At 49.1% G+C, this 24322-nt stretch overlaps 5 protein-coding genes across 5 annotated transcripts; 2 read left to right on the top strand and 3 right to left on the bottom strand.

Annotated features, from left to right (window-relative positions):
* Window positions 1-912: 912 nt before the first annotated feature.
* Window positions 913-13156, bottom strand: N7519_001723 (uncharacterized protein; the record flags this gene model as incomplete). Its single annotated transcript, XM_057288501.1, has 10 exons — window positions 913-3531; window positions 3588-3811; window positions 3868-4365; window positions 4391-5719; window positions 5766-6457; window positions 6504-8724; window positions 8775-8995; window positions 9049-10082; window positions 10136-12132; window positions 12187-13156. The coding sequence occupies 10 exons, from the start codon at window positions 13154-13156 to the stop codon at window positions 913-915; spliced, it is 11805 nt and encodes a 3934-aa protein (XP_057149703.1).
* A 1400-nt stretch (window positions 13157-14556) lies between these two features.
* N7519_001722 (putative MFS transporter) lies at window positions 14557-16201 on the bottom strand (the record flags this gene model as incomplete). Its single annotated transcript, XM_057288500.1, has 2 exons — window positions 14557-15502; window positions 15558-16201. Coding segments are annotated over 2 exons (1590 nt in total), but the record flags the coding sequence as incomplete, so codon positions are not given.
* Window positions 16202-18275: 2074 nt separating this feature from the next.
* N7519_001721 (uncharacterized protein) lies at window positions 18276-18736 on the top strand (the record flags this gene model as incomplete). The annotated part of the gene is made up of 2 exons (XM_057288499.1): window positions 18276-18501; window positions 18612-18736. The coding sequence occupies 2 exons, from the start codon at window positions 18276-18278 to the stop codon at window positions 18734-18736; spliced, it is 351 nt and encodes a 116-aa protein (XP_057149701.1).
* A 1220-nt stretch (window positions 18737-19956) lies between these two features.
* On the top strand, window positions 19957-21283 carry N7519_001720 (TauD/TfdA family dioxygenase; the record flags this gene model as incomplete). The annotated part of the gene is made up of 4 exons (XM_057288498.1): window positions 19957-20062; window positions 20119-20252; window positions 20307-20572; window positions 20620-21283. The coding sequence occupies 4 exons, from the start codon at window positions 19957-19959 to the stop codon at window positions 21281-21283; spliced, it is 1170 nt and encodes a 389-aa protein (XP_057149700.1).
* A 169-nt stretch (window positions 21284-21452) lies between these two features.
* On the bottom strand, window positions 21453-23786 carry N7519_001719 (fungal specific transcription factor domain-containing protein; the record flags this gene model as incomplete). The annotated part of the gene is made up of 7 exons (XM_057288497.1): window positions 21453-21852; window positions 21907-22016; window positions 22073-22628; window positions 22683-23131; window positions 23182-23320; window positions 23372-23563; window positions 23626-23786. The coding sequence occupies 7 exons, from the start codon at window positions 23784-23786 to the stop codon at window positions 21453-21455; spliced, it is 2007 nt and encodes a 668-aa protein (XP_057149699.1).
* Window positions 23787-24322: the final 536 nt, after the last annotated feature.

Raw genomic sequence — 24322 nt, 5'->3', positions numbered from 1 at the left:
GAAGTTGGAAATTACGCCTTCCTCTGCATATAATGTGCAGTGTGCCTTATGTTGTATCGCAGGAGTGTGGTTCAATCCAGGCTGCACTCACTTATTGCCGACGGATGGATTAGGGTAATGTGATTCTATATGTTGTCATTGCAAGGTATCACATAGGCTGGTGTAAAGGAAAGAGATTGACTCTGGATTTTCAGGAAGGCAATATGATTTCTTCCCTATATCTCCCTGTAAATCTGACCTGCTCATTGACATTATAAGATAAAATAAGTTCGTCTAATTCTAAAGGATTGGGCAACAATCAACCTTGGGATACCAAGCCCTTGGCTTGGTGGCTTGAATCAAAATATCATTCAAGTGTACCGCATAGCCAGGTATTGATATTGACATCCAGGAAAGAAAAGAAAAAAAAGAAAAAAAGGAAAAAAGGAAAAAAGAAAAAAGTAGATGGGATGAAAGACCTCATTTTAGGGGGTGACCTTTATGGCTCCTGGTCACCCATGTGTGTGACTTTGCTACGTAGAGAATGATAACGCTCCGTCTGGAAATTTAAGCGTTCAGAATTACTTGATCCGGGTCATGGGAGTACCTGTTCTGCTGCGAGAATAGCTGGAGAATCTTAGGATGTGAAACTGTAGAGCCAGGAAGACGCCCTTGACTTGGGCAAATATCTACGAATATCTCGATAACAGCAATCCAAAAAGCCCCAGTAACGTATGCCTACGGAGAATGAGAACGAGCAATGATTTAGACGAGAATCTCAAAGAGCTCGTTGAGATATATTTCCTGTCCATTCCCGCATTAGGGAATATGGCGGGAATGATGTTGCGCACCATCGATGGTAATTGATTCGCTTTGTAACTTTCTAACTATTCACGTTCACCTTGATCCATCCTGATCCATCCTCATTCATCCTCATTCATCCTCAGGAAATCCAGTACTTTTAATCAACCTGGGAAGGAGCACCTGCCCCTCGGAGGCCCTGCGCAAGTACTCTCCCAGCAACACACTCATTCCTGCTTGTTCAGCAGCATCCACCCACTCGTCAAGCGAAACGATTTGAAACTGTTTGCCCGAGCCCGATTCCATCAAGGGCATAATCTCATCACGTCCAATCTTCATCTCGCCGGATTCATAAAGATAAGTCACAGTCTCTCCAGCTTCGGTGGTACCGGATTGGTGAACGGCTTCGAGCAATTGGCTTGCGGCAGACTGGACGGAAATGAGATCGAAAACCCCCGACCATAAGCTCGAATCTGGCACTTTCTGAATTTCTTTGGTGAACCGCATGACATTACCCATGAGATCAAGTTCAGGCGCATCGGTACCGGTGATGCTCGATGGGCGGTGTATCCATACGGGCAGACCAAATTGGCGGTTGACGTGCTCGAGATAGACTTCGCTCACCCACTTTGCAGCGATGTACCCATCTGTTGGTCGAGATGGAGGAGGATATGGTGATACAGACACCTCCCCGAAGCTTTCTTGGGCAGCAAGTCGTGCAACTCCGGCCGACGAGACGAAATGGAATGGAATACGCCGGGGCAGGGCAAGTTTGACGAGTTCCTTCGTAGACGCCACATTGATCAGTTTGAGAGTCTGATATGTTTTCATGAACGACACGTCTGCGCCATTGTGAATCACAATGTCTGCACAGGAGAATATCGATATTGTCTCAGATTCAGATAGTCCTAGTCGAGGAGCCCCGAGATCACCATAACGCAAATGGACTTTTGGATGGGAAAATAGTTCAGGTAAACCCGAGGACCGTCTTCTGACAGCAAGACAATGGACGGATGAGACCTTTTCATCTTCTAAGAGTCCTCGAAGTATTTCTTTGCCAAGGAAACCCGTGGCCCCGGTAAGGACCACTGTCTTGACCCCCGAGGCGATAATGTGAGTGCCACGATAATTGGGGGATGAAGCGAGGTTGGAGGCGACTTCAACTTCTGTATCCCAATTTACCGCACGTTCAAGTGCCGGATCAGATATATCTTGAATCCTGGCCGCCATTCCACGTAGACTGCTGGCCTCAAAAAGTTGATATAATGCCGTAGACACACCAAAGTTCTCCTTGATCAGAGCCTGCAGGTTGACAAGGGCGAGGGAGCTTCCACCAACGTGGAAAAAGTCAGATTGGGAATCGATGGAGTGAAAGCTCCTAAGTTCCTGTGGCAGTGCTTGTTGCCAGAGGTGGCGCAGGGACTGTTCAAATGCCGTGAGAGTCCTGTCGTCCGGCAGCTGGGAAGAAATCAACGGGATAGGAAGTGAGCTGACTGCGAGGCGATCAGTTTTGCCTGACGTGTTTTGGGGAATGCTTTCGACTGGAATGATAGCAGCGGGTTTCATATGAGCCGGCAATGGCAGTTCGTGGGAAAGGCGGGCGAGAAATTGAAGGGCATTTTCGTGGGCGTTCGCCATTATAGCAAAGGCAACAAGGAATTGATCAGTCGCATCTGAACGAACAGATACCACAGCTTGTGTGATAGCCCCAGCTGAAGAATTAACGATTGCCGTCTCGATTTCTTCAATATTGATGCGCATTCCCCTCAGTTTGATTTGGTTATCCCCGTCCATGCGCCCGAGGAGAATAAGCCCACCATCGCGATTGAGCTTTCCGCGGTCCCCAGTGCGGTGGATTGTAGTCCAGTTCTTCTCCTGGAAAAATTTGCTCGCGTACCGATCATTTGTAAACCGTTCAGTTGTTTTGCTGCCGTCAAGATAGCCCTGGGCAAGTCCTGCGCCACCAACGACCACTTCACCAGGAACTCCGATGGGAACAGGGTTCAAGTTTGCGTCTACAATGTAAACGGAGTAGTTTGGTAGAGTATAAAGAGATGTCGATGTCGAATCCAGATTGTACGGAACTTCGCTGCCCGAGCATGCAACGCTGATCTCCGCCGGCCCATAAGCATTGATCAGTCTGAGGTCTGGTCGATGAAAGTTTCTGAACTCCTTGATCAGGCCACTTGACATGAATTCACCACCGCATACCGCGGTTGACAAGCGAGAGTTAGTCAGGTGGGAGCGACCATGACGCAGCCAAGCGAGATATTCCGTGGGCGTCGCAAGGGTGCATGTCACATTCTCCGATGCGATGAGTCTTGTGAGAGCAACGGGATCGCCTCGTGTCAGATCAGATGCAATCACAATGGTCGCGCCAGAGCATAGAGAGACCATGATCTGCCACAAAGACGCATCCCACGCATAGGATGATTGATGCAGGATGGTCTCGCTTCCCTGCTTAAGTTTCCAGACCACGCTGGATGACTGGACGTGATGAACATATGCTGAATGGGCAATCATAATTCCCTTTGGGACACCAGTTGATCCACTGGTATACATGATTACTGCTGTCTGGCTTGGGACAGCCATATTTCGAACGGCACGTGCAGTAGAGCCGTTTAGGCTACATACGTCGATGGGTTTCGCCGTGGTGTGCAAAAGCGCGTAGTCGGACATGGAGTTTGTATCAACTAATACCATCGGTGCTTGCGTTTCTTTCATGATCATCGCGAGCCTGTCCATCCCCACCTTTTTGTCCAATGGAATATAAGCACACCCGACGCGCAAGATGGCCATGAGAGAACATATCCAGTCTGAACTTGGGGACTGGAATACCCAATACGGGTGCTTGCACCAACCCCGTTGCGTAGAAGTTCGTTGGCGATAACATCGATCCGACGCTGGACTTCAATATAAGTCAAGGAGCTCCCATGGGGGTTCTTCAATGCGACACGGTCCGGATAGCGCAACGCAACCTCATCCAGTCGGTGGACGATAGTCGCGGACCATTCGCTTCGGAGCTCGGGCCCTGTATAACGTATATTTAGCAAAAGACCTACAACGAGGAAGGGGTAATTGACTTGCCTCGGCCCGCAGCCACTGCCTTCTGAAGGTCATCTTTGGAATGTAACTCTGGCCAGGTCACCCGCGTGGCTGGATTTTGAAGAAAAGACCGGAGGATATTGACATAGGAACTGAGAAGAATTTCCGCATGATCCATGCCATACAAGCTCTTCTGAACAGACAGGTGAATTAGCGTCTCGCCGGCACCTACGTTGCCAACATCTAGACCGAGGTCAAAAGAAGTTTCGCCGCCACCCAAGAGTGCGCCATTGGCGACACAACCACAGAAGCTCCGGGATTGTTCGACCTTGGGTCGATAGTTGAAGAGGGTTTGGCAAAGGGGATTGTGTGATGCGGACCGCGGAACATTGAGTTCCGTCAAGATCAGATCGAACGGCACACGCGAGTGGGAAAATGCACCCTGCGTGACGTTCCGGACCTCTTTGAGAGATTCCCCAAATGACTGGCCTGGCTGTTGAGAAAACCTCACAGGAAGGAGGTTCAAGAAAAGTCCCCATGCTCCGCAGGATGTCGGCATCCGTACGATTTCCATCTCCGAGGCCGATGCAGACATCCTTCATATCGAAGAACCGTAGAAGAAGAGACTTCCAGACTGCCAAATGGAAGTGGAAAGGGGTTGATTTGAACATCCGGCAACACCGGTCAATTGAATCCGTCAACCTTACATCGAGACGAATCTGGGCAGTATGAGACCTGAACTGAGCAACCTTGGGACGTATGGGTTGTAGAGCAAACGGAAGAAGGGGAATTGCAGGTGGAATCTCTGTATATTGTGCCCGCCAGTAGGCGAGATCCCCTGCCCAGGCGCCCTCTTCGTATTCGCGAAGCTGCCGCAGAGTAAAGTCTGGATATTGAAGTCCGTCTTCGGAAAGGATTTGGCCCTGATATGCCTTTTCCACGTCTGACCAAAATACTTCGAAGCTAATACCATCCATGTTGATGTGATGGAAGCCGAAGATTATCCAGTGCCTTTCGGGGTTAAGCGAAAGCAGCCGAGCGCGCATGACCTCGCCATCAGAGAGATTGAACACATGTGCCTCCATCTGCTTTGAGGCCTCTTCAACTTCAGTCTCGTCCGAGATTGCAACGTGCTCCAGGTGCAGCGAAGATGTCGTCCAGACACCTTGCATATGCTTCCGCTCACTGTCAGTAAAGAAGAAAGTACGCAAGGCTTCGTGATGTTGTCCCGCGGCTTGCACAGCATTGACAAATTCCGCAATCTTTAGGTGACCAGACAACTCAAACGTCGGTGTAATGTTGAATGCTGTCTTGTCCTCGACCAGATGCTCTAGGAACCAGAAGCGCGACTGTCCGTAGGACATTGGCACAGTTCTCTGGATTTCACGTTTTGGGAATCCCATTTCGCTGTCGTCAGTAAAAATGGAAGATGAAGTATCGTCATTATTGTCGGAATTCGAGTCTCCGGTGATTAAAGACGTCGACGAGCTGCCACTGTACGTATTTGTCGCGTCCGGAAGTGCAAACTTCAATTCCACGGAACTGGCTCTGGTCTCTGGGACTATTATATCCACGGGCAAGTCTGTGGGATAATCTGTTGCAGTCACCGGAGGATTGGGCAGATGACCAGGTGGCTTTACAGTCTGTTCGCCGGAAACCAAATTGGGAATCAAAGATTCTGGCACAACTTCAGCCGCAGTGGCCAAGAGCTCACGAATGGACGCCGCGTTAAAGATTTTCAGTACCGGCATGTCGACCCCCAACTCCTTGAGGAACCACGATCGAAGGTCAACGGCGACCAATGAATCAACACCAAGCTCATCTGGACTCATGTCCAACATGGGCTTGTTGGGATCAGCCTGAAGTGCTGACTGGAGCTTCAACAAAAAGCCATCTAAAGAATTAGTTTCAACTGGATGTAAAATTTCCGATGCCCGTACCTTGCAAGATCTCGATGACTTCCTCATGCGAAATTGCCTCGAACAAACGTGTTTTTATCAACACGCCAGATTTCCCTTTCTTGTCTGTCACCACGAGATTACTAGACTTGTAGACCAGATGTTGAAACATTGGGTTAGAAGCCCAACTCTTTGACTCGTCATCGTCAATTCTGAGTCCACAGCACAACTCAGCGCTTCCTACCCGCTCCATGCAAGACAGTACACCCTCGGCAAACACCTCATGGAAGTCTTGCTCAGACATCCATGAATGGCCGACTCGGTAAAGATAAGATTGTTGGCCCATGTTCAGCTCTCGCGTCACGTAGCCGTTACCGACAATCGCGCCGATGTTAATCGCATGTGCTGCCAAGCCACGGTTTCGGCGTTGGGCTGCAAGACTCGCCATAAACATATTCGCGGCATTGTACGCAACCTGACCGGGGTTTCCCGTCATCGCAGCCATAGATGAAAAGAAAACCATGAAATCCAACGTATCCTCTGGGAACAACTCGTCCAGTAATATACTACCGTCAACCTTAGGACGGAGAACCTTCTCGAGGCGAGGGAGATCTAAATCAATGAACATTGTGTCCTGGAGAACCATGGCACCTTGTGCGACACCAGCGATGGGCGGCATGGTTTCACTGATATTGCGATGGGTTGCTTGAACGGATTCCCGATTCGTTATGTCACTGTATCTGTTAGCGAGTGCGACCAATGTAAAATAGAAGGGCTTACTTGGAAAAGACCCGCACAGTGCAGCCATTCGCAGCCATTCTCTGCAGCCATTGGTTATCAATGTTTGGATTTCGACTTGATAGCGCGATGTAGCGTGCTCCCTGTCCGATCATCCACTGACAAAGCGACAAACCGAGCCCGCCTGTCAGTCCAACTAGCCAGTAGGTTTTGTCTTTTGAGAATCTGACTTGTTTGGTAGCAGGGCGAACCTGGACAGCAAGCTGTGATTGACCCCATGCAATTAAAGACTGCTCTGGAAGCGGCGAATGTGCGCGAATCAGGTCCTCAAGGCCTAGAGGAGCAAGCTTGTGCATATTGACTGGCATCAGGTCGTATTGTGCTCTCGACCAGGAATTCTGCAGTTGCATAGCCAATTGGCCTCTATCCCAGGCGTACTGAGATTGGGAGCATCCCGCAGTCAGAGTAGTCTCGCTTGCGAAATGACAGTCTGTCGGCAAGCATGTCTTCAGGAGGCCAGTCACATCAAAGCTGCCACTCATATTGACAAGGCGTGAAATATTGCCAGGTAACTTGCTTAATACTTCACGCCGGGTGGAGTTCCGGTGAATTCTGACCCACGGCCACGAGCAATGCCCTTCCTTTGTTGTCAAAAGCACAAGTTGGACACCCTTTTCACTAGCGTATTTCGTAAGGACGGGTGACAGCGAAAAATCAGGGTCCAACACAGCCAATGTCGTTCCCGATCGAAGCTGTTGCAGCATAGAGAGAGTAAGGAAATGGAAATAGAGGGTGAGCATCGATCGCATTGCTAAGTCTTCGGAATCTCCACATCGCACCGCCAGGCCACGCGGCACATGAATTTGAGAGTCCAGAGTGTGCGACAGGGCGATCATACGCTCATCATTCCACCTATTCTTCCCAATCACCAAGAAACAATTGTCAGATGCGGTAATGCGCACAGCACGGAGCATAGAGTGAGTCACATCTATATGCACATCATCCGGGAAAGAGGGCGGCGATCGAGGGTCCTTTTCTTCAATTTGATATCCAATTTCAGTTGGCTGAATGGTGACCACAGACCCGACGCGTTCGACCTCTTTAATGATGAGACGCCTTGACGAATTGTATCGATCATTCCGACTAGAATTGAGGCGGAATCGAGGAACTTTGAAGTGTCCACTCTCCAGGAGCAGCTCCCTCTCGTTAGACCACAATATCCCATCGAGCTGTCCACTCTGATCCCAAATTTCGGCAGCTTCTAAATGGAGAAGCTTTGCTGCGATGATATTCGCATCAGCGTCGTGGAGCGAATGGAGGTTAAGGAAGTGGATATGGAGGTGGGTCATCTCCATGGCCAAGGTGCGTTGGACTCCTGAAAACATGTTACCATAGGGGTTTTCTCCTTGGGCACCGTGTCCCAGCCATAGAACATTCTTGCTTTGCTTGAAGAGCTCCTGGAATGACTTCAGATTCTCAGGAGACATATGTTTGAGAACTGGTGCGTCCAATTCAATCAAACTAATCACTGACCCCATCACGGGCAAGCTTGCTGAGACGAGGTCATCTAAAGAACTGGCTGTGTAGATATTGCTGTAGTGGGGACGGACAGCTGCTTTGATATCGGGTACCATATCCGCGGTCAAGGTTGTTTTCCCTCCGATGATTGTCAACGAGTCCACACCCAGTGGTATGTGACCCGCCGCCAGGGGATCACGAAGGAAGTTGACACGGTGATCGACAGCTTGGGTAACCATGACAGAGAATGGCAGAGGCGATGTTCTGGAAGACGATACCAGGGTGTCGAACCCAGAAAATCCGGCCTTCTGCATCAGTCCTTCCCATTTTTCCTCCGATACACATGGTGATAATGTTCTTCCTTCCTCGTAGCCTAACCACCAGCCCGGTAGGCCACCAAGAATGAGCCCGAAGCGCATGACATCAGGGTCGGTGAGTTCGAGCATAACCAGGTACCCACCAGGCTTGAGCAACCGACGTACATTTGTGAGGGTTGCTTCAAGCTTTCTAGTGGCGTACAGGGCTAGAGGAGCAATAACAAGGTCGAAACAACCCTCTTCATAGCCTTGTTCCCCGAGATCCTTCTCGATGTCCAACACCTTGAAAGCCATTCTGGATTGATAATCCGAGAATCTTTCGCGTGCGTCATCAAATTGCGAATCCAAAATATCGGTGTAGGTGTATGATGCAAAGGAAGGGCCCATTGAACGAATTACCCTATTTGAAGTAGCACCAGCGCCAGCTCCTATAATACATTAGTATGAAACACAGTTTGGAAAATGTGCGTGGACTGACCGATCTCCAAAACGTTAACATGGGGATACCTGTGGCTGATCTGCCGAGCGGCTTGAGCAACAGCATCCAGATATGGGTCTATTCCAAGTGTTTTGGCGTAGAATTCCGCTAATATATTGTCGTGCACGAGGATTTCAAGCAAATTCATATCCCCGGCAATGACAGCAGCAAGGCTTTCGCCAACTGCACACAGCGCTTTGATATCGACACTGTCGGAATGGCTACGTAAATCAGTCAGTGTGGTTCAATGTCGGACAGGGCAAAGTATTCTCACCGATCCAGAATTGGAGCAATGTCGGCCATGGTGTCACTGGCCCATTCCTGCCTTGCGAATCTATGTTTCCCAGTGGCAACAGACTTCGTACAATGTTCCACATATGAGAGAAGGTGTGTATGATTCCATGAAGCATTTGCACGATCGGAGTGCTGAAGTGAATTTTGGAGTTTTCTGAAGTAAAAGTGCGCGACGCGTTCGAGATCCATGGCCATGGAACGGTCGTGCATGCCTTCAGCTTTCTTTAATTGTCCCGGCCTATCAACATCCCAGATCACTTCTGTGAAAAAGGGAACATCATTTGTTGATGTCAATGGACTCAACGGTGTGGTATGAAGTCCTTCCAGTTGAAGCAAAGTGTGGCTCCCGTCTACAGAAAGAATATCAACATCACCAGAGAGCTCGGCGAAGCGGCCATCCGTGACCGCCGAATAAAAGGGGAGATGTGCACCAGGAGCACCGAGAGCGACGCAGGCGGTTGGGTTGAGGCGGAGCCTGTCGATTCGAGTGGGAAGGTAAAGGGTCCGTAGACGGCCGTCGCCTGGGAAGGAATAGGCAAGCATAATGGACTGAATGGCTCCATCAAGAGAGGCTGGGTGAATGATCAATGGTCGTTCCGTGTCGGGTTGTACTGGGACAGCGATCAAACCCGATGCCTCGTCCATCTTTCTGCGCAAGTTGGAAAGGGCCTGGAAGGGGCCGGTGTAGCCAAACCCAAGCTCTGAAACTGAGTTGTAGAACCGGTCGGCTTCCAGATCCAAAAATGAACCTTGCGGCTGGGAGTATGGTGGCAGTATATCGTGTTTGGGGTCACCCAAAACAATTTGCAGGGTGGCAGATGCGTGAAGAGACATGTTGGACGACCCCTTATTGGCGGCGGAATGACAGGTAAAGGACGCAGAGACGTGATCGGGTTGAACTTGATCGATTGAAAGTCTGAATATTGTTTCCACCCCTCCGTCCTCTTCGAACACCAACGCTTGTCCGATGATCACGTCATGGAAGTCGATCAGTTGCACAGAACCCAGGCCATACTTTTGGATGATAGACTCAGCCGCTGCCGATATATAGCCAGCCGCAGGGATACCATTTGACCTTGGACCTGGTGATGACCCAGCCAAGGAACTTCCCTAGGGTGCAGATAGTTCCGCCAGCGCAATTCATTGTCTGTCCCGTCGGGGCACTTGACACCCAGTAGAGGGTGAAACGGTTCACTTTCAGTGCGAATTGCGGTAGATGATCGAGACTCGTGCCAATAAACACGATCATGGTCCCAAGAATATGATGGAAGGCCCTTGAGGAGCTTTGGGGTTCGAGTGTTTTGCTTTTGCATTGCTTTCATTCCAAACCCTGCGAAGTCCACGACGCTCTCGCCCAACGCAATCCATAGGGCACCCAGAGCGGATGAAAAAGCCTCGCTGTCATTTCGGCCACGGTTCAAAGTCCCAGTGTAAGGCATTGTCTCGCCAGACACTTCTTGGATTGTTTCCATTGCGGGTCCTTTCAATGCTGGGTGAGGACCAATTTCCAAAGCCATGTCGAATGGCCCAGCTGCACCAACTGCATAAGTGACGGCCTGGGAGAATAGTACGGGCTTGACCATGTTGTTGCTCCAGTAAGTGTCGACAAGGCTGTCATCCACGTCATCAATATTCTCGCCATGTACGCTGGAGACCCAGGTAGCACTACCGCTCGGTGGACGCTGGATAGTTACACCACATTTGCGGATCGCTGCGATATAAGGAGCTGCGCAAGAAAGCATGTGATGTGAGTGATAAGCTTTGTCAACTCTCAACAAGCGAGCAAATTTCTTCTCGTCTTCAAGGATTTCCTTGGCCTCGTCGATGGCATCGGCGTCCCCGGAAAGTGTGACGCTGGCGGAAGAGTTGCTAGCCGCCACGCAAATTCTGTTCTCGAGTGACGGCATCTCGCAAAGCTCCTTTGCATCTTCAAACGATGTTCCTGCAGCCATCATTGCCCCTTTCCGTTCTCCCTGGTCGGTTGCATATTGCAGAGACCATCCGCGATAATAGGCAATGCGGATAGCATCCTGTTCGTTGAGATATCCCGCGGCATACGCTGCGGCAATCTCCCCAGAAGAATGCCCAACGACTGCAGTAAGTTTCAAATTGGCTGCCCGGAGAAGCTGGACCAGTGCAATCTGAATCGCGGTACAAAGAGGTTGCGAAAACGCCGCCTCGCCAATACGAGAACAGGACTTGTCTTTAAGAAGCTCATCCCTCAGCGCCCAAACCGGGCGATGCTCAGTGGGTAGTCCCTGCAAAGACCGATCGAGATGAGCGATGCAATCACTTACCATTGGTGAGGTTTCGAGCAATTCAGCACCCATCCTTGCCCACTGTGCTCCTTGGCCTGTGAACACCCCAAGGAGTTTCGGTTCGCGGATATTTCCCGTTTGCGTGCTTGGTGTTATTGCTGAGGACGCTACTGCTTCATCCAGTCTTGTAGCAAGCTCTCCTGAGCTTGATGCAGACACGGACAGCCGTACTGGGAGAGTGGAACGCCGACAGTTCAATGTCCATGACAAATCACGCATATTGGTATCCGGATAATTTCGCAAATATGCCGAGTAAGCTGCAACATTGGCGAGAAGCGACTTTTCGGATGAGGCGGAGAAATTGAAGGGTGACACTGCTGCGGAGCTGCCATCTGCGCCGTTGTGACCACGATCAAGTAGGCGCGCATCGAATGCTTCCAAAATTGCATGCGCATTTGCACCACCAAAGCCAAAGCTATTGACACTAGCACGACGAGGGGCGTTATGCGGAAGCTGTGGCCATTCTTTCGCAACTTGAAGAATTTCAAGGTCGTTATAGAAGGGGAGAACCGTGGAGCTCAGCTCGTTGAGCAACATGTTTGGCGGTATGACGGCATGTTGTAAAGCAAGTGATGCTTTAAGGACGGCTGCTAATCCCGCCGTTCCCTCGGTGTGCCCAATCACTGTTTTAATGGACCCAACGTACAAGGGGTCCTCCTGGTTGCTGTCGCGTTGATAATTGGCTGCTTGTCCAAAGAATGCAGTGCTGATGGCCTCCGCCTCGACTGGATCACCTGCTGGAGTTCCTGATTTCGTTAGCAGCCAAGACCACTAACCGTAAGCCTAATTCGACTACTTACCAGTACCATGAGCTTCGAAATATTGAGGTCGGTCAGTGGGCTTGGAAAGATCGAGTCCAGCTCGAGCGTACGTAGTCCGAATAAGGTCTGCTTGGGCTACCGGGTTGGGCATCGTAATTCCTTTAGTGCGACCGTCTTGATTGGCGCCTGTCTCCCGAACGATGCATTCAATGTGATCACCATTGGCCAATGCTGCACTCAATGGTTTGAGTATGACGGCAGCAATTCCATCACCACGCGCGTACCCATCTGCGCCTTTATCCCACATGCGCGAGCGGCCCGTCGGGGAAAGCATCTTCAGCTTGCTCTCCGCAATGTATTGCTCTGGTCCCAGCAGAAGGTTGGTTCCTGCTGCCACTGCAACGTCAATCTCGCCACTTCGTAGGCTCTGTACAGCCTGGTGTAGGGCAATCAGACTCGAGGAACACGCCGTGTCGATGGTCATGGAAGGCCCGCGCCAGTCGAAAAAGTAGGAGACTCGATTGGATAGAATGCTTCGAGCAGTTCCCGATGCGAAATAAGTGGGAAAGTTCTGCACATCCCGACCTAACATATCGGCGTAGTCATTGGTCATCAAACCAACATATACACCGGTGTTTGACCCTTGTAGCTTTTCCATAGGAATGCCCGACGTTTCAAGCCCCTCGTAAACGGTCTCTAGCAACAGCCTTTGTTGGGGATCAATCGAGTTTGCTTCCACAGGTTTGGTTCCAAAGAATTGGGCGTCGAACAGTCGATGATCGTCGGACAATAGATAGGAATGCCGAACATTCGTTGTGCCATGGTGAAGCCCATCGGGGTGGTAAAACGCTTTGGTGCTAAAGCGGGTTTCCGGAATCTCGCTCAGGACATCTCGAGGTGCTTTTAGCAGGTCCCATAGCTTGGAAGGTGTTGTTGCATCACCAGGAAAGCGGCAAGCACTTCCCACAATGGCAATCGGTTCCCCGGTGTACTGATGATCACCTGTCATTGTGTAGTTCGGGTTTCACTGGCTCTATACAGGCTGGTACGACCAATGTGTGACTTCGTGTATTGCAATGGATGGTCTATAGGGTATCAATCGTGAACAATCGGGACAAGATTTTCTCCGCGAAATTCACACTCCAGTTAGCAGCGACGGGGACCGGTACATATCAATGTGCCGAGGCTCGCTTTGTTTGTCAGATTGGGACAGTTCGGACATCCAATCTCGGGTCAGCTTGTCGTTGTTTTCAGCTGGTTCCGACTCCGAGACCTGCCTCCAGGTTTGTGATATGAAACCAGACAAATCATGGCAAAGGTATGTGATTCACCAGTTCTCCCCAAGTGTGGAGAGAATCTCGCTGTATTTGCTCACTTCATGTTACTCTGGGAATCTAGAGATCCTAAGATCCTAGTCTTCCAGTGGATCCGAGTCCGGCTAATTTGAAATCTGAAAGAGCCGAGTCCGAGTCCGAAAGTCATCGCCCTGTCGCATTTGCATGTTCCAGACCCCATCAAGAGAATCAAACCATCCACGACTTGCCAGCATGCGCGCAGGGTTCGTAAGCATTTGTCGCATGGCCGATGAGGTCCACTATATGGCGGTATTGCGCAAAAAGACTCCAATAGAAGATATACCCCAATAATAATATTCCTAACAAGTCAGCAGTCGGGACGTTTATCACCATGGTTAAACTGCGAGAAAGCCTACATACCTAGCCTGGGTTCCAATATAGAACCCTGCTTTCCTGGATCATGCCCACGCTTCAGTTCTCGACCACATTCCCATGTGCTATGAGTCTTCTTCAATTTGAGTGCTAGCCTCGAAGGTATTCGAGTCTCAACTGGTAATGTCCGACTACAAGCTACATATTGTAGTTTGAACGGTCAACACGCGGTAAACTGACGTGGTCTGGACGGGTTGTTTGCTTCTCTGTCCCTCTCTAGGCAGATGAAAATACACCAAACCTGAAAATATCCATATCCAGCACTCCATAGGGAATGAAGCAAGGGTCAGGATAGACAAGAGGTGGGAATATATCTCATCCTCTCTGTGGGCAGGGGTGAAATATATCCTCTCTAGGCAGGAGATGAAAATCTTCCCTATCTTACCCTGTCTAGGGAACGCAGCCGAGATCAGGATAGGCAGGGTGAAAATAAAACCTCGAAGGCTCAACTTGCTGGAGACGGAGCGTACAGAGAAGGCAGGGAAATCAAAGTAGGGGGAAGAGAGAAGAGGGAAGAGAAAGAAAACCACATGCACCGGTACGCGTGTTTGCGTGACCCAGGCACTAAATGTGGCCTGAGGCCTCAATTTCAGTCCACCCATCGACAGAAGAATGAGACACTACTCACTTGCCGATAGTATCCGTTAACTCGCATATATTGGACAGCAAATGGTGACTAGCCTCAATAGATATATACAAATTCATCATTCTCCCGATCGGTCAGATCTTGGAACGCATTATCCCCAACTTGCACAGTCTCACGTCCGGTCTCCTCCTGGTTATCCTGCGTGTCTTGATATTTATTTTGCATCGAAAGGTCGATTATCTCAGCTCTCTTGCCATTCTGTACACGTAGGCGGGCCTGTTGTTTGTTAAGGAACCATAGGTTTCCCCACTGAATGAAAATAACAGCGGCCAATGTACAGAAAATTCCGAGGCATGCCCGCAGGCCTGGGTGGTAGGCTGGCTTGTCCTTCTCATTGAAGAGCAACGGGCCAATGATATTCCCTGCCGAGGTTGCTGCGTTGAAGAAACTCATGATTACGGACTTCTTGGTGGTGCCCGCCGTGTTACCGATGATCCAGGTCACAATCAATGGATTGCCTCCAAATAGGAATGCGAGTAGATAGTAGCCAGCAAGTAACTGGCCCTGCACAGACTTGGTCCGAGCCACTGCATACAGAATTGCTAGACCGGCTATCACGGGCAGCATGAAAGCCGCGATAATGACGCCCTTCACACGAGCGCTTTGGGCAAGATAACTTGCCAGCAGAATGATGACGAATTGCAACGCGCCAAATGGCATGGTCAGCAGAGTTGTCCTGTATTTATCGTAGCCAAGGCCGCTTAAAATCAGCGGACCGAAGACGTTGGTCACGCTGGCACCAATGTTGAGGAGCATTGCCATTCCGATCCAGAGATATGTTTTGGGTTCTAAGCAGGCCTCGAGGACGTGACCGAACTTGAACTCGGTATTTCCGGTTCCAGTCTGGTTAGCTCGCAGGCGCTCCATCCCTTGGGCTTTCTCCTCCTCACTGAGGAAGCGAGCGGTGGATATATCGGTGTCCAAGCGCCAGTAGACGATTGGGGCAGATGCGACAGTTATCAAGCCAACCACAAGAAATATGCTAAGACGCAGTCAGAATATACCACTCTCGAGGATTGGACGGGTTGACTTCTTACATCTGCCATGAATCGAGCACGTCTGACTCTATCTGTGCCAATCCATACGATAAAGCAGCTGCGACGATAGTTGCTAGGCCATTTGTACTATACCACGCAGCGATCCGTATCGGTTGCTCCGCACGGCGGTACCATTGACTTGTGATAACACCAAAGAGAGGGAGACACCCCGCCTCAAACAGACCGAGAAAAAATCGAGCCGCCATCAAGGTGCCGAAGTTGTGGCATGCAGCCATGCATGTCTGCGCAATACCCCATCCAAGGCATAGCACTGGCATAAGGATCTTGTGGGGAACCTTGACAATCAGGTATGAAGAAAAGGGCTGCCAGGCAAGTTGTGCGATGGGTGCGATAGAGCCGACGAGTGAATATTCGTTGCCGGTGAGGCCTGTGTCTTCCTGTAAACCGAATGTTGCACCGTATCCCAGGACTGTCTTATCGAGAATCTGCAAGAAGTAGACCCAGACGAGCACAACAAGAATAGTCCGGTCGGTCTTGCGGCAGATGCGCTTGCTGTCTTCTTCGGTCAAGGGGACGCGTACAATGCCACTATTGTCCACGAGTTTGTCCACCTTCTGGTGATCCGCCGCTTCATTGTGAACAACATCTGGTTTGGACATGGTGGGGTCTTTGAATAGGAGGTTCTGTTTATCTTGGTCTTACGTCTCAAACCATATAGAATATATGGATATATATATATATATTCTATAGGGTCAATTGCACCACCCCACGTCATCAATTCTAATCCTGGGTTTCCCCATATTTCCCATGTTTCCCCATGTTCCCCACGTCTCCGCATTCCAAGGTCTCCCCCCACGAAAGTGTAAACGCGCCATATGCTAACCAAGACATTTAGCGAACAAGCCTTACCTTATATTGATTAGCGTTGTTTATGTCTTCCAGTTAGGATATCCTTCTTTCTTTCGACGGAGATCCCATTCGGAACTCCCGTTATTACCGAGACCAACCGAAACTCGAGGGTCGTGGGGGTTGAACCCGTAACTGGGGATAAGAGGGTAGTATTATGTAGCCTTGTTCATCTGACAGCCGGAGATGGAGAGAATTGTAAGTCAAGCTGCTGCGGACTGGCCGAAAATATAGATCTGAGTATAATCGGCCTATTCTCGCGAGGAAGACTACATGTCTCACACTTCTAAAGATGACCTAGATCAGCTCTTTTAGAATAGAGAAACCCAAGGGCTAGGTAATATTGATATAGATACCTACAATAACATGCTTCAGTCTATTATATAGATATATATAGTTCCCCTCTTCGCTTCTACCTAGGTAAGGACCGAAAAGGCAGTCCAAGAAAACGAAAACAATGATTTCCCCCCTTTTCCTCAGCCAAATTATTGACACACTATACTCCAAAGTATTATCAAAATGCAGTTCAGAAAACACGAATGAATGAATGGGCAACCAACTTGCAAGTTGGTTGTGGATTATTATTTACGCCTGAGGCGCCAAGGCAATCCACAAGATAAACAAGTCAAACGACGCGTCTCCAGAGGTCACTTATATTGGGGTCAACCGGTTCCAGTTCCTCATCATTCGGCGCAAATCACTTCACTACTATATTGCCACTTTATAAATACCATGTCCATTATAATAAAACATGAGGAGTCATTTCCCTTCTAGAAAAAGTTTCGATGTCTCCAGATTTTGAGAAGACCATACTTTGAGTGAAACCATGAAGTTCTTGCGCGGCTGGCAACTCTTGCTACTCGTGTCGTGCTTGGCTTTCTTGTGCTAAATAGGTGCTTGTAGTGCACGCGACATATGTGGTCAATGTCTTGATCGCTATAGTCGGACGGGTTGTGGGATTGTGCTTATGGATCCGCACAATGCATCGGCCACTACTCTGTACAACAGTATCGCCATATGTAATGCTAGTTTCTGTATTCTAGCCACTAGAATTATGCGGCCGAGGACCGCCAAGGAAAGGATTACTAACATTTCGTGACCAATACCTACCTAGGTACCTATGTTGTAGGTAGGAAGTGTCCCCGGAACCATCCAATCCAAGGTCTGTCCCGATGAAAAATGAGTACTGGATTTCCGGTTTGATGGTACGAGTGACGAGTAGGATTGATTTCGCTGTTATGGACTTATTGAAGTTCATTCACAGGTCACACGGAAGCACAAAGGTATTCCCGTATTCCCATATTCCCATATTCCCGGGTCAGTATGTCACGATAAGGAGGCTAGTATGTACAATGGCTACGGAGTACATCCCGGAGGCTTTACATAAAATTTAAAGGTGCATCCCTATGTTGTAGCCATCTAACATTTGAAATGATACACCGTGTAGTACTATACTACTAAAGTTAGCTGGCATAGGGTATTTTCCATTAACTACTCCGTACATCCGCGGAGATGTAGGATCTCGAGGACAACCCTTATCTTGCCAAGACCCCTGACTCTGATAACTCATTCTCTTTTGACTCGATGATCTCTACTGTGTGAACTTACTCTCTAGCCAGTCATCGTTTCACCAATGTCCAGGCTCTTATCTGAGTTCAATAATCTTGATAAATCCAGACTTGAAGCAGCCGAGGTCGGGAACTATTCGGGATTCCGCTGGGTGAGAGATAAGCCATTCATCGCAGAGAATTCTCTTGCCACAATGATATATTTTCCCTGGCTCTCTAGACTTATATATCCTTCAGAACAATCAAACCATTATCTCCAGACTGGGATTGTCTTCTGATCAAAATGACTTTCGATGCACTCTCGCCTCGAGAGGTGACTGAAGCCGTCTCAAGAACGGGGGCACATAAAGGGAATATGCGGCTGGACAAGGTGTTTTTGAGTGCAGTATCAGCTGGTTGTTTACTTGCATTCGCTTGCGGGACTACTCTTAGTACCACGGCCACACCCTGGTTTCAAGACAATGCACCGGGTTTGATTCGAACTATCGGCGCCTTGGTGTTTCCTTACGGTCTGTGTATGATCCTCCTAACAAGTGCAGACCTTTGCACTGGATCATTTATGGTATGTCTACGCACAAATTGGACTGTTGCTGGAAGTCTAGTGACTAACATGTACTAGTTTACTACATTAGCTGTGCTCCATCGCCGCCTACCTTGGTCAAGAATGCTGATTCACTGGGCTGTGACATTCATTGGCAACCTCGCCGGATCTTTATTTATCGTGGCTATCATCTTCGGCTGTAGGGATTTCGCTTCCCTATTGTAAAACAATGTGGCTAATGTTCCGTAGATGGAAATGCATTTTCCGCAGAGCCATTCAGGTCCGCTGTTATTTCCTTTGCCACAAAAAAGCAGGTCACCCCTGATTTTCACATGATACTCCTGCGTGGCATTGGATGTAACTGGCTAGTATGTTTAGCTTGCTTTTTTGGTATCCAAGGCCGTGATCTGGCCTCCAAAATTATTGGAATCTGGTTGCCCACCTTCGCTTTTGTTTCCCTGGGCTTCGACCACGTCGTTGCAAACATGACATTCATTCCATTGGGCATTTGGCTTGGAGCGCCACAGATTACAATTGGCCTGTACATCTGGAAAGGTATCATCCCAACCTTATTAGGAAATATCATCGGCGGAGGTGTATTTTGTGGTCAGTATCACTCATTCTCGCAAATAAAGCACCTAGACTAATGGAAACTATAGGAACTTATTATTGGTATATGTACCTTGTCGACCTAAATACTCTACCGTTGTATGGTGAGGAGAGAACTCGGAGTAACTCACTGAAGTCAGCGTCATGCTCAGACCGAGCTGGCACTAAGCGACCGGATATTGAGACATCGGCTGCAGGCTTTGATGACCAGAACCCACATATGAAAGAGTAGAATTAATGATAAATTAATGACGGGCCCGTTCTGGGCATTAAATTGGAACAACACCTTCAGGAACTCGGAGTATATGTTTATTGAAGCATACATACATAATACTACTCTCCGAATTCCGATATGACTACCACAGCCTCGATGGATTTCCTTTATCAACTCTTCAATTCGCCAAATCTTGCGATTATATGGAGGTATATTGCGTGATGCCAGTTTGGCATATCTCGGCTTGTTGGCCGACAAGCCGTCAAGCAAGCATTGGGGTTCGGGTTGTCATCCCATTAAATGCACATCGCCTTAGGTGTTGATTGGAGCTCTGATCAGATTACATCGTGCTGTAATCAAATTTTCTCCACCGTTCAGAACTTCGACGTGGACTTGCAAATCGCAAGCGACGAGGTACCAGCAATGAAGCGATAGGCCGAGACCGATCGGGACGACGAGCCGAGAAACCGCGGAGTGAAAGTATATATAGCAGCATCTATTTCTGATGATAGATCAACCTCTTCATTCAAGGACACTGGCAAACAGATTCCTGCACTAAGAATACTATTATCATTCATTCACGTCAAATCTCATTTAACCATGGCCCCCGGACTTGTGGAAGCTACTGGCTCACAGACTCTGTCGCGCCCCGTCAAGCTCTCTGTATTCCCAGATGGGTTCAAAACATCTGGCCAGCACCCCCAGTGTATTCACAAGTTCGGCCCTATGCAGATTTCCCGAAGATTCATACGGGGCCTACAGTGTGGAAACCTGAAGATTATCGCGAGTATCCTGAACTTTGGACTCATCGCTTCACCGCAGATGAGGTTGCGGAGATCAGCCATGCTACAGATCAGTTCATCCAGGGTGGAGCTCCTTTGACTGGAATATCAAAGGTGTGATTATCCGCGAGAATATGACGCATACGACCGAAACTAACTTGTCCATAGGCCAATTTCCCTTTGCCCAATTTGTCCGGGCGGCTGGAAGCGCTTCGACAAGACCTGATTAATGGCAAAGGATTCTTCCTTTTTAGAGGACTCCCTGTACAGGAGTGGGATCTTCAGAAGTGTGCAACAGCGTATATGGGCCTTGGCACATACTTAGGCTACTTTGTCAGTCAAAACGGCCGAGGGCATGTCCTTGGCCATGTCAAGGATTTAGGAGAAGATCCGACCAAAACTGACAGAGTTCGAATCTATCGAACAAATGCTCGGTATGTAACTACTCATACTGGTTATGGATCAAAGGTTAATTTGTTAGTCAATACTTTCACACGGATGGAGCCGATCTTGTTGGCCTCCTTTGTATCGCCAAATCTCTGTCTGGCGGGGAGTCAGACATTGCCTCCACGCATCATGTATTCAACGTACTACAGGAGAGATATCCTGATGTGGTACGAACACTATGTGAGCCCAACTGGTATTTTGATCGGAAGGGCGAAACATCCGAAGGCGAAGAAGAGTGGATTCGAGGGAGCATCCTTTACCTCGAAAACGACACCAGCAGCCCCAGCCCACGAGTCTACGCAAGGTTCGATCCTATGAACGTGACATCATTAGCACGTTTCAACTCAGGGCCTGGTGCATGCATACCCCCTTTGTCAGACAGACAGAAACATGCCCTAGAGGTATTTGAGAAGACCTGCGCTGAGCTGTCCCTACACATGATTCTAGCTCCAGGTGATATTCAATTCTTGAGTAATACACATGTCTTCCATGCACGAACTGCCTACACCGATCATCCACCTGGGGCGGTTGATGGGAATGGTCGGCCTGCCCGACGACGGCATTTGATGCGACTTTGGCTTTCGGCTCCGGAATCAGAAGGAGGGTGGAAACTCCCATACCACGATACTTTGGAGAAGAAGCGCGGAGGTATCCAGGTTAATGACACTCCTCCTGTCTGTCCCTTGGACGCGGAGTGAATGTGTAAATTGCTGTGTCAAGTACAACCTATTGAGCCTGAAATTATACTTGTTATTTCAACGCCTACTGCTCTGATGGGTGTTGTGCTCATCATGGATTAAACGTTCTTTCAGAGGACCATACTAAGGATGCCGTCATGTATAAAGGGAAAATTTACCCCGGACGCTGTCAGCCCTGCTGGGGGAATGGAAACACAGGCAACCAGGGTTGTGTTTGAGCGATGGGATATCCACCTGCCCATGGCAAGAGTCCAGCTCCCTCTGTTCCTGATCCGACTGCCGTGTCTGCGGGCTGCCACGCCCATCCGAGATCGGACATGAATAGAGTTTGTAGCTCCTCAAGGCTCGCTTGGCCAACTTCTACGTCAGGTGGATCTGTCCTGGAGGAGCCAACAACCTCGCAAGGGGAAACCCTATTTTCAGAAAGGACACTATTAGGTGCCGACGTAGTGCTCGCCCTTTCCGGGGCATGTCGCTCTGGTATAGATTTGCGTGCCATTCGGAAAATCGTCAGCGGATTTAGGACATAATCCGGCGCACTTTGAACTGGGGATCCTCGAATATTGGTACTATAATCCAGCTTTAGCAAGTAAGGAGAAGTTTCAAGAAACAGCCATCTTTACCTCGTGTCTTCCTCCTCAGTTGATTGATAGGGGTCATCGGGTATGATGTTCTGCCTGACAACCTCAGACTCAATACCAGAACGATCAAGCATTGTTTCTGCTGCAGAGGACTGGCAGGTAGATTAGCAACGAGTCCCATTCAAATTAAAGCCTGAAAAGCACTGACAAGTGTACTGGCGATTGCATTGAGTGATCCCATTGACTTCAATGCGTTGATATTACTGTGGAGGAGAGGAATGGTGGCTAGCGCAAGCGCCTTTGCATTATCGGAGCGCGGATCAAGGATCTGAGTCAAATGATATACCATGATCCGGCAGCTGTCATACGCGATGGTGGGAAGCCAGGAGTCTGCCAACATTTGAGGACCATGTCCAGCTGCCTGTCCAATGATAGTTGCCAAAGCCCGAGCTGCATCAAAGAGAACTTGCTGGAGATGTTGAAGGAAGTCCGCTTGTTCAGGAGGGAAGTCGAAAGCAGCTCGGAGTTTGTAAAGCGCAGGGGCACCTAGTCGATATAGGTCGCAGACAGTTTGATAGTGCGCACAATGGAGCAAACATAGGGCTCCTAATTGAGATGTTTCTTTGCGAATGTACATTGCATCGGGTGTGAATTGTAGACTTGCTGGTAGGGAGTCGTACCATGCCCGGCAATCTGCATCTAGAAGCGCAAATTCCGATGCAGGGTCCCACGGGACCATAGCATCTCCCAAATGCTTGATATATCTTGTTCAACAGTAAGTTTCAAGAATGGAAATATAGGTTCCATGGGGAGAATACCTTAGAACCCTTTTGCGGATTGAGATATGTCGAATGAAATATGCCATTATTCCCATGTTGGGGGACAGAGTCTTTGTATCTAAATCTTCCGGCAGGATCTTGAGCCAACTTCCAGGATATAAAGTTTCTGTGAGGCAGGGGACTTGCTGAGTGAAGTTGCGCTCATTGCATGGAAGCTGGATTTTGACATCTCTTTCATCCATCAGCGTCAGCTGGTCTACTCCGCTGCCAACAAGCGCATCCATTATGTAGCAGCTCCACATCAACCGCCGACGGGACTCTTTTGCTGTGACTGGAAGACCGTTATCAGTATTCTGGCAGAGGATGTCGGTGTTGTATTCAAGATTGATTTGGAGCGCCTGGGTCATGCGTGTAGTAAGCCCACTCAGCATAAACGCGTTTGAGAAGTTCCCCAATCGAACTGCATAATCATGAAGCAGAACGGAAGCCTTTCCATATCGTTAGTTGCAGTATATAGGGGCTTGGTTGCAGGGCGCACCATTAGACTTTCAATAGTCACACGATCTATGGTCTCAAGGATGAGGCGTTGGGAAATTTTAGCCCATTGAGTGCCTGCAAGAAGGACGAATTTGGGCTCAAGTGGAGCTGTCGTCTCGCTGTATGACAGAGCATAAAACCTAAAACCATTAAGCCTAAGACTTTGTCTCCGAGAAGTCAGTTGGGCTTACTGGGCTCCTAATGCACAGATAATATGTAAAAGAGCATGATTGTGGTGGTTCTCCAAGACGTATCCATCCAATTGTTGTAGGAAAGACGGCTTGTGTATAAAAGCAAAGGCACGTAGAGGGTGGATATTGTTAAAGTACGCCTCGACTAGCATCACAATTCTCGGTGAGCTGGGAAGGTAATCGGTAGCCAACCTATAGCGAGTGAGCAGGAGTCCATCAGATGGGATAAATTAGCGAAAATCTCCACAGCTCACCAGTCAAGTGGAGATGATGAACTCCTAGGGAAAGCCTGTGGTGTAGACGGCGTATCCATTAGACTAGGCGGACTGGCCTGTCTGGATGGTGTCTCCTCGAAAGACTGTCCAGGGATGAAGGGTCGGGATGAAGAGAAGTCTGGGCTGTCTGTCTGGATCATGTTGACTCTGCGCACCCAAGTGGGCTGTGTAGACTCGGCGTAAACACATTCGGTTGAACATTTCCAGCGGCATCGTTGGCATGGGCGCTCACCGGAGCATTTGGTTTTCGAAGCACGACATGCCGTGCAAGAGCGATATGTCCTTTTTCCTCTCGTAGAATGTCGCAGGTCTGTTTCACCCCCTATTGTTTGAGACCTCACAGGTGTTGTGTAGCCGGAACAAACCAGCCGCAATCGAGCACAGTTGCCGCATTCGCCAGGTGTCTCGTCACATTTGACCTGTGTAATTGTGATATGTTTTAGAATATCAGGACCCCTAGAACAGGAAGATGGCATCTCACTTTTCGGGCGCGACAGGTGCGACAGCCTGCACAAATTAGCGAAGTGACCAAGCGTGGAGTTCTGAATTCTACAAATGGAATTACTTACCGAACCGTGATCGCGATGTTTTATTATTTGAACTCATATGGACTCACCAAATTCAGTGTAATGAACATTGAGAGGAACTTTAGAAGTTTCGGACCATCGGTTAATGT

Source organism: Penicillium mononematosum (assembly GCF_028829835.1).
Source record: "Penicillium mononematosum strain IBT 11891 chromosome Unknown utg000002l:1.0-8112719.0:1.0-8118358.0, whole genome shotgun sequence".
Lineage (NCBI taxonomy): Eukaryota > Fungi > Ascomycota > Eurotiomycetes > Eurotiales > Aspergillaceae > Penicillium > Penicillium mononematosum.
The sequence above is the reverse complement of the archived record's forward strand: the minus strand, read 5'-3'. Positions and strand labels throughout refer to the sequence as shown.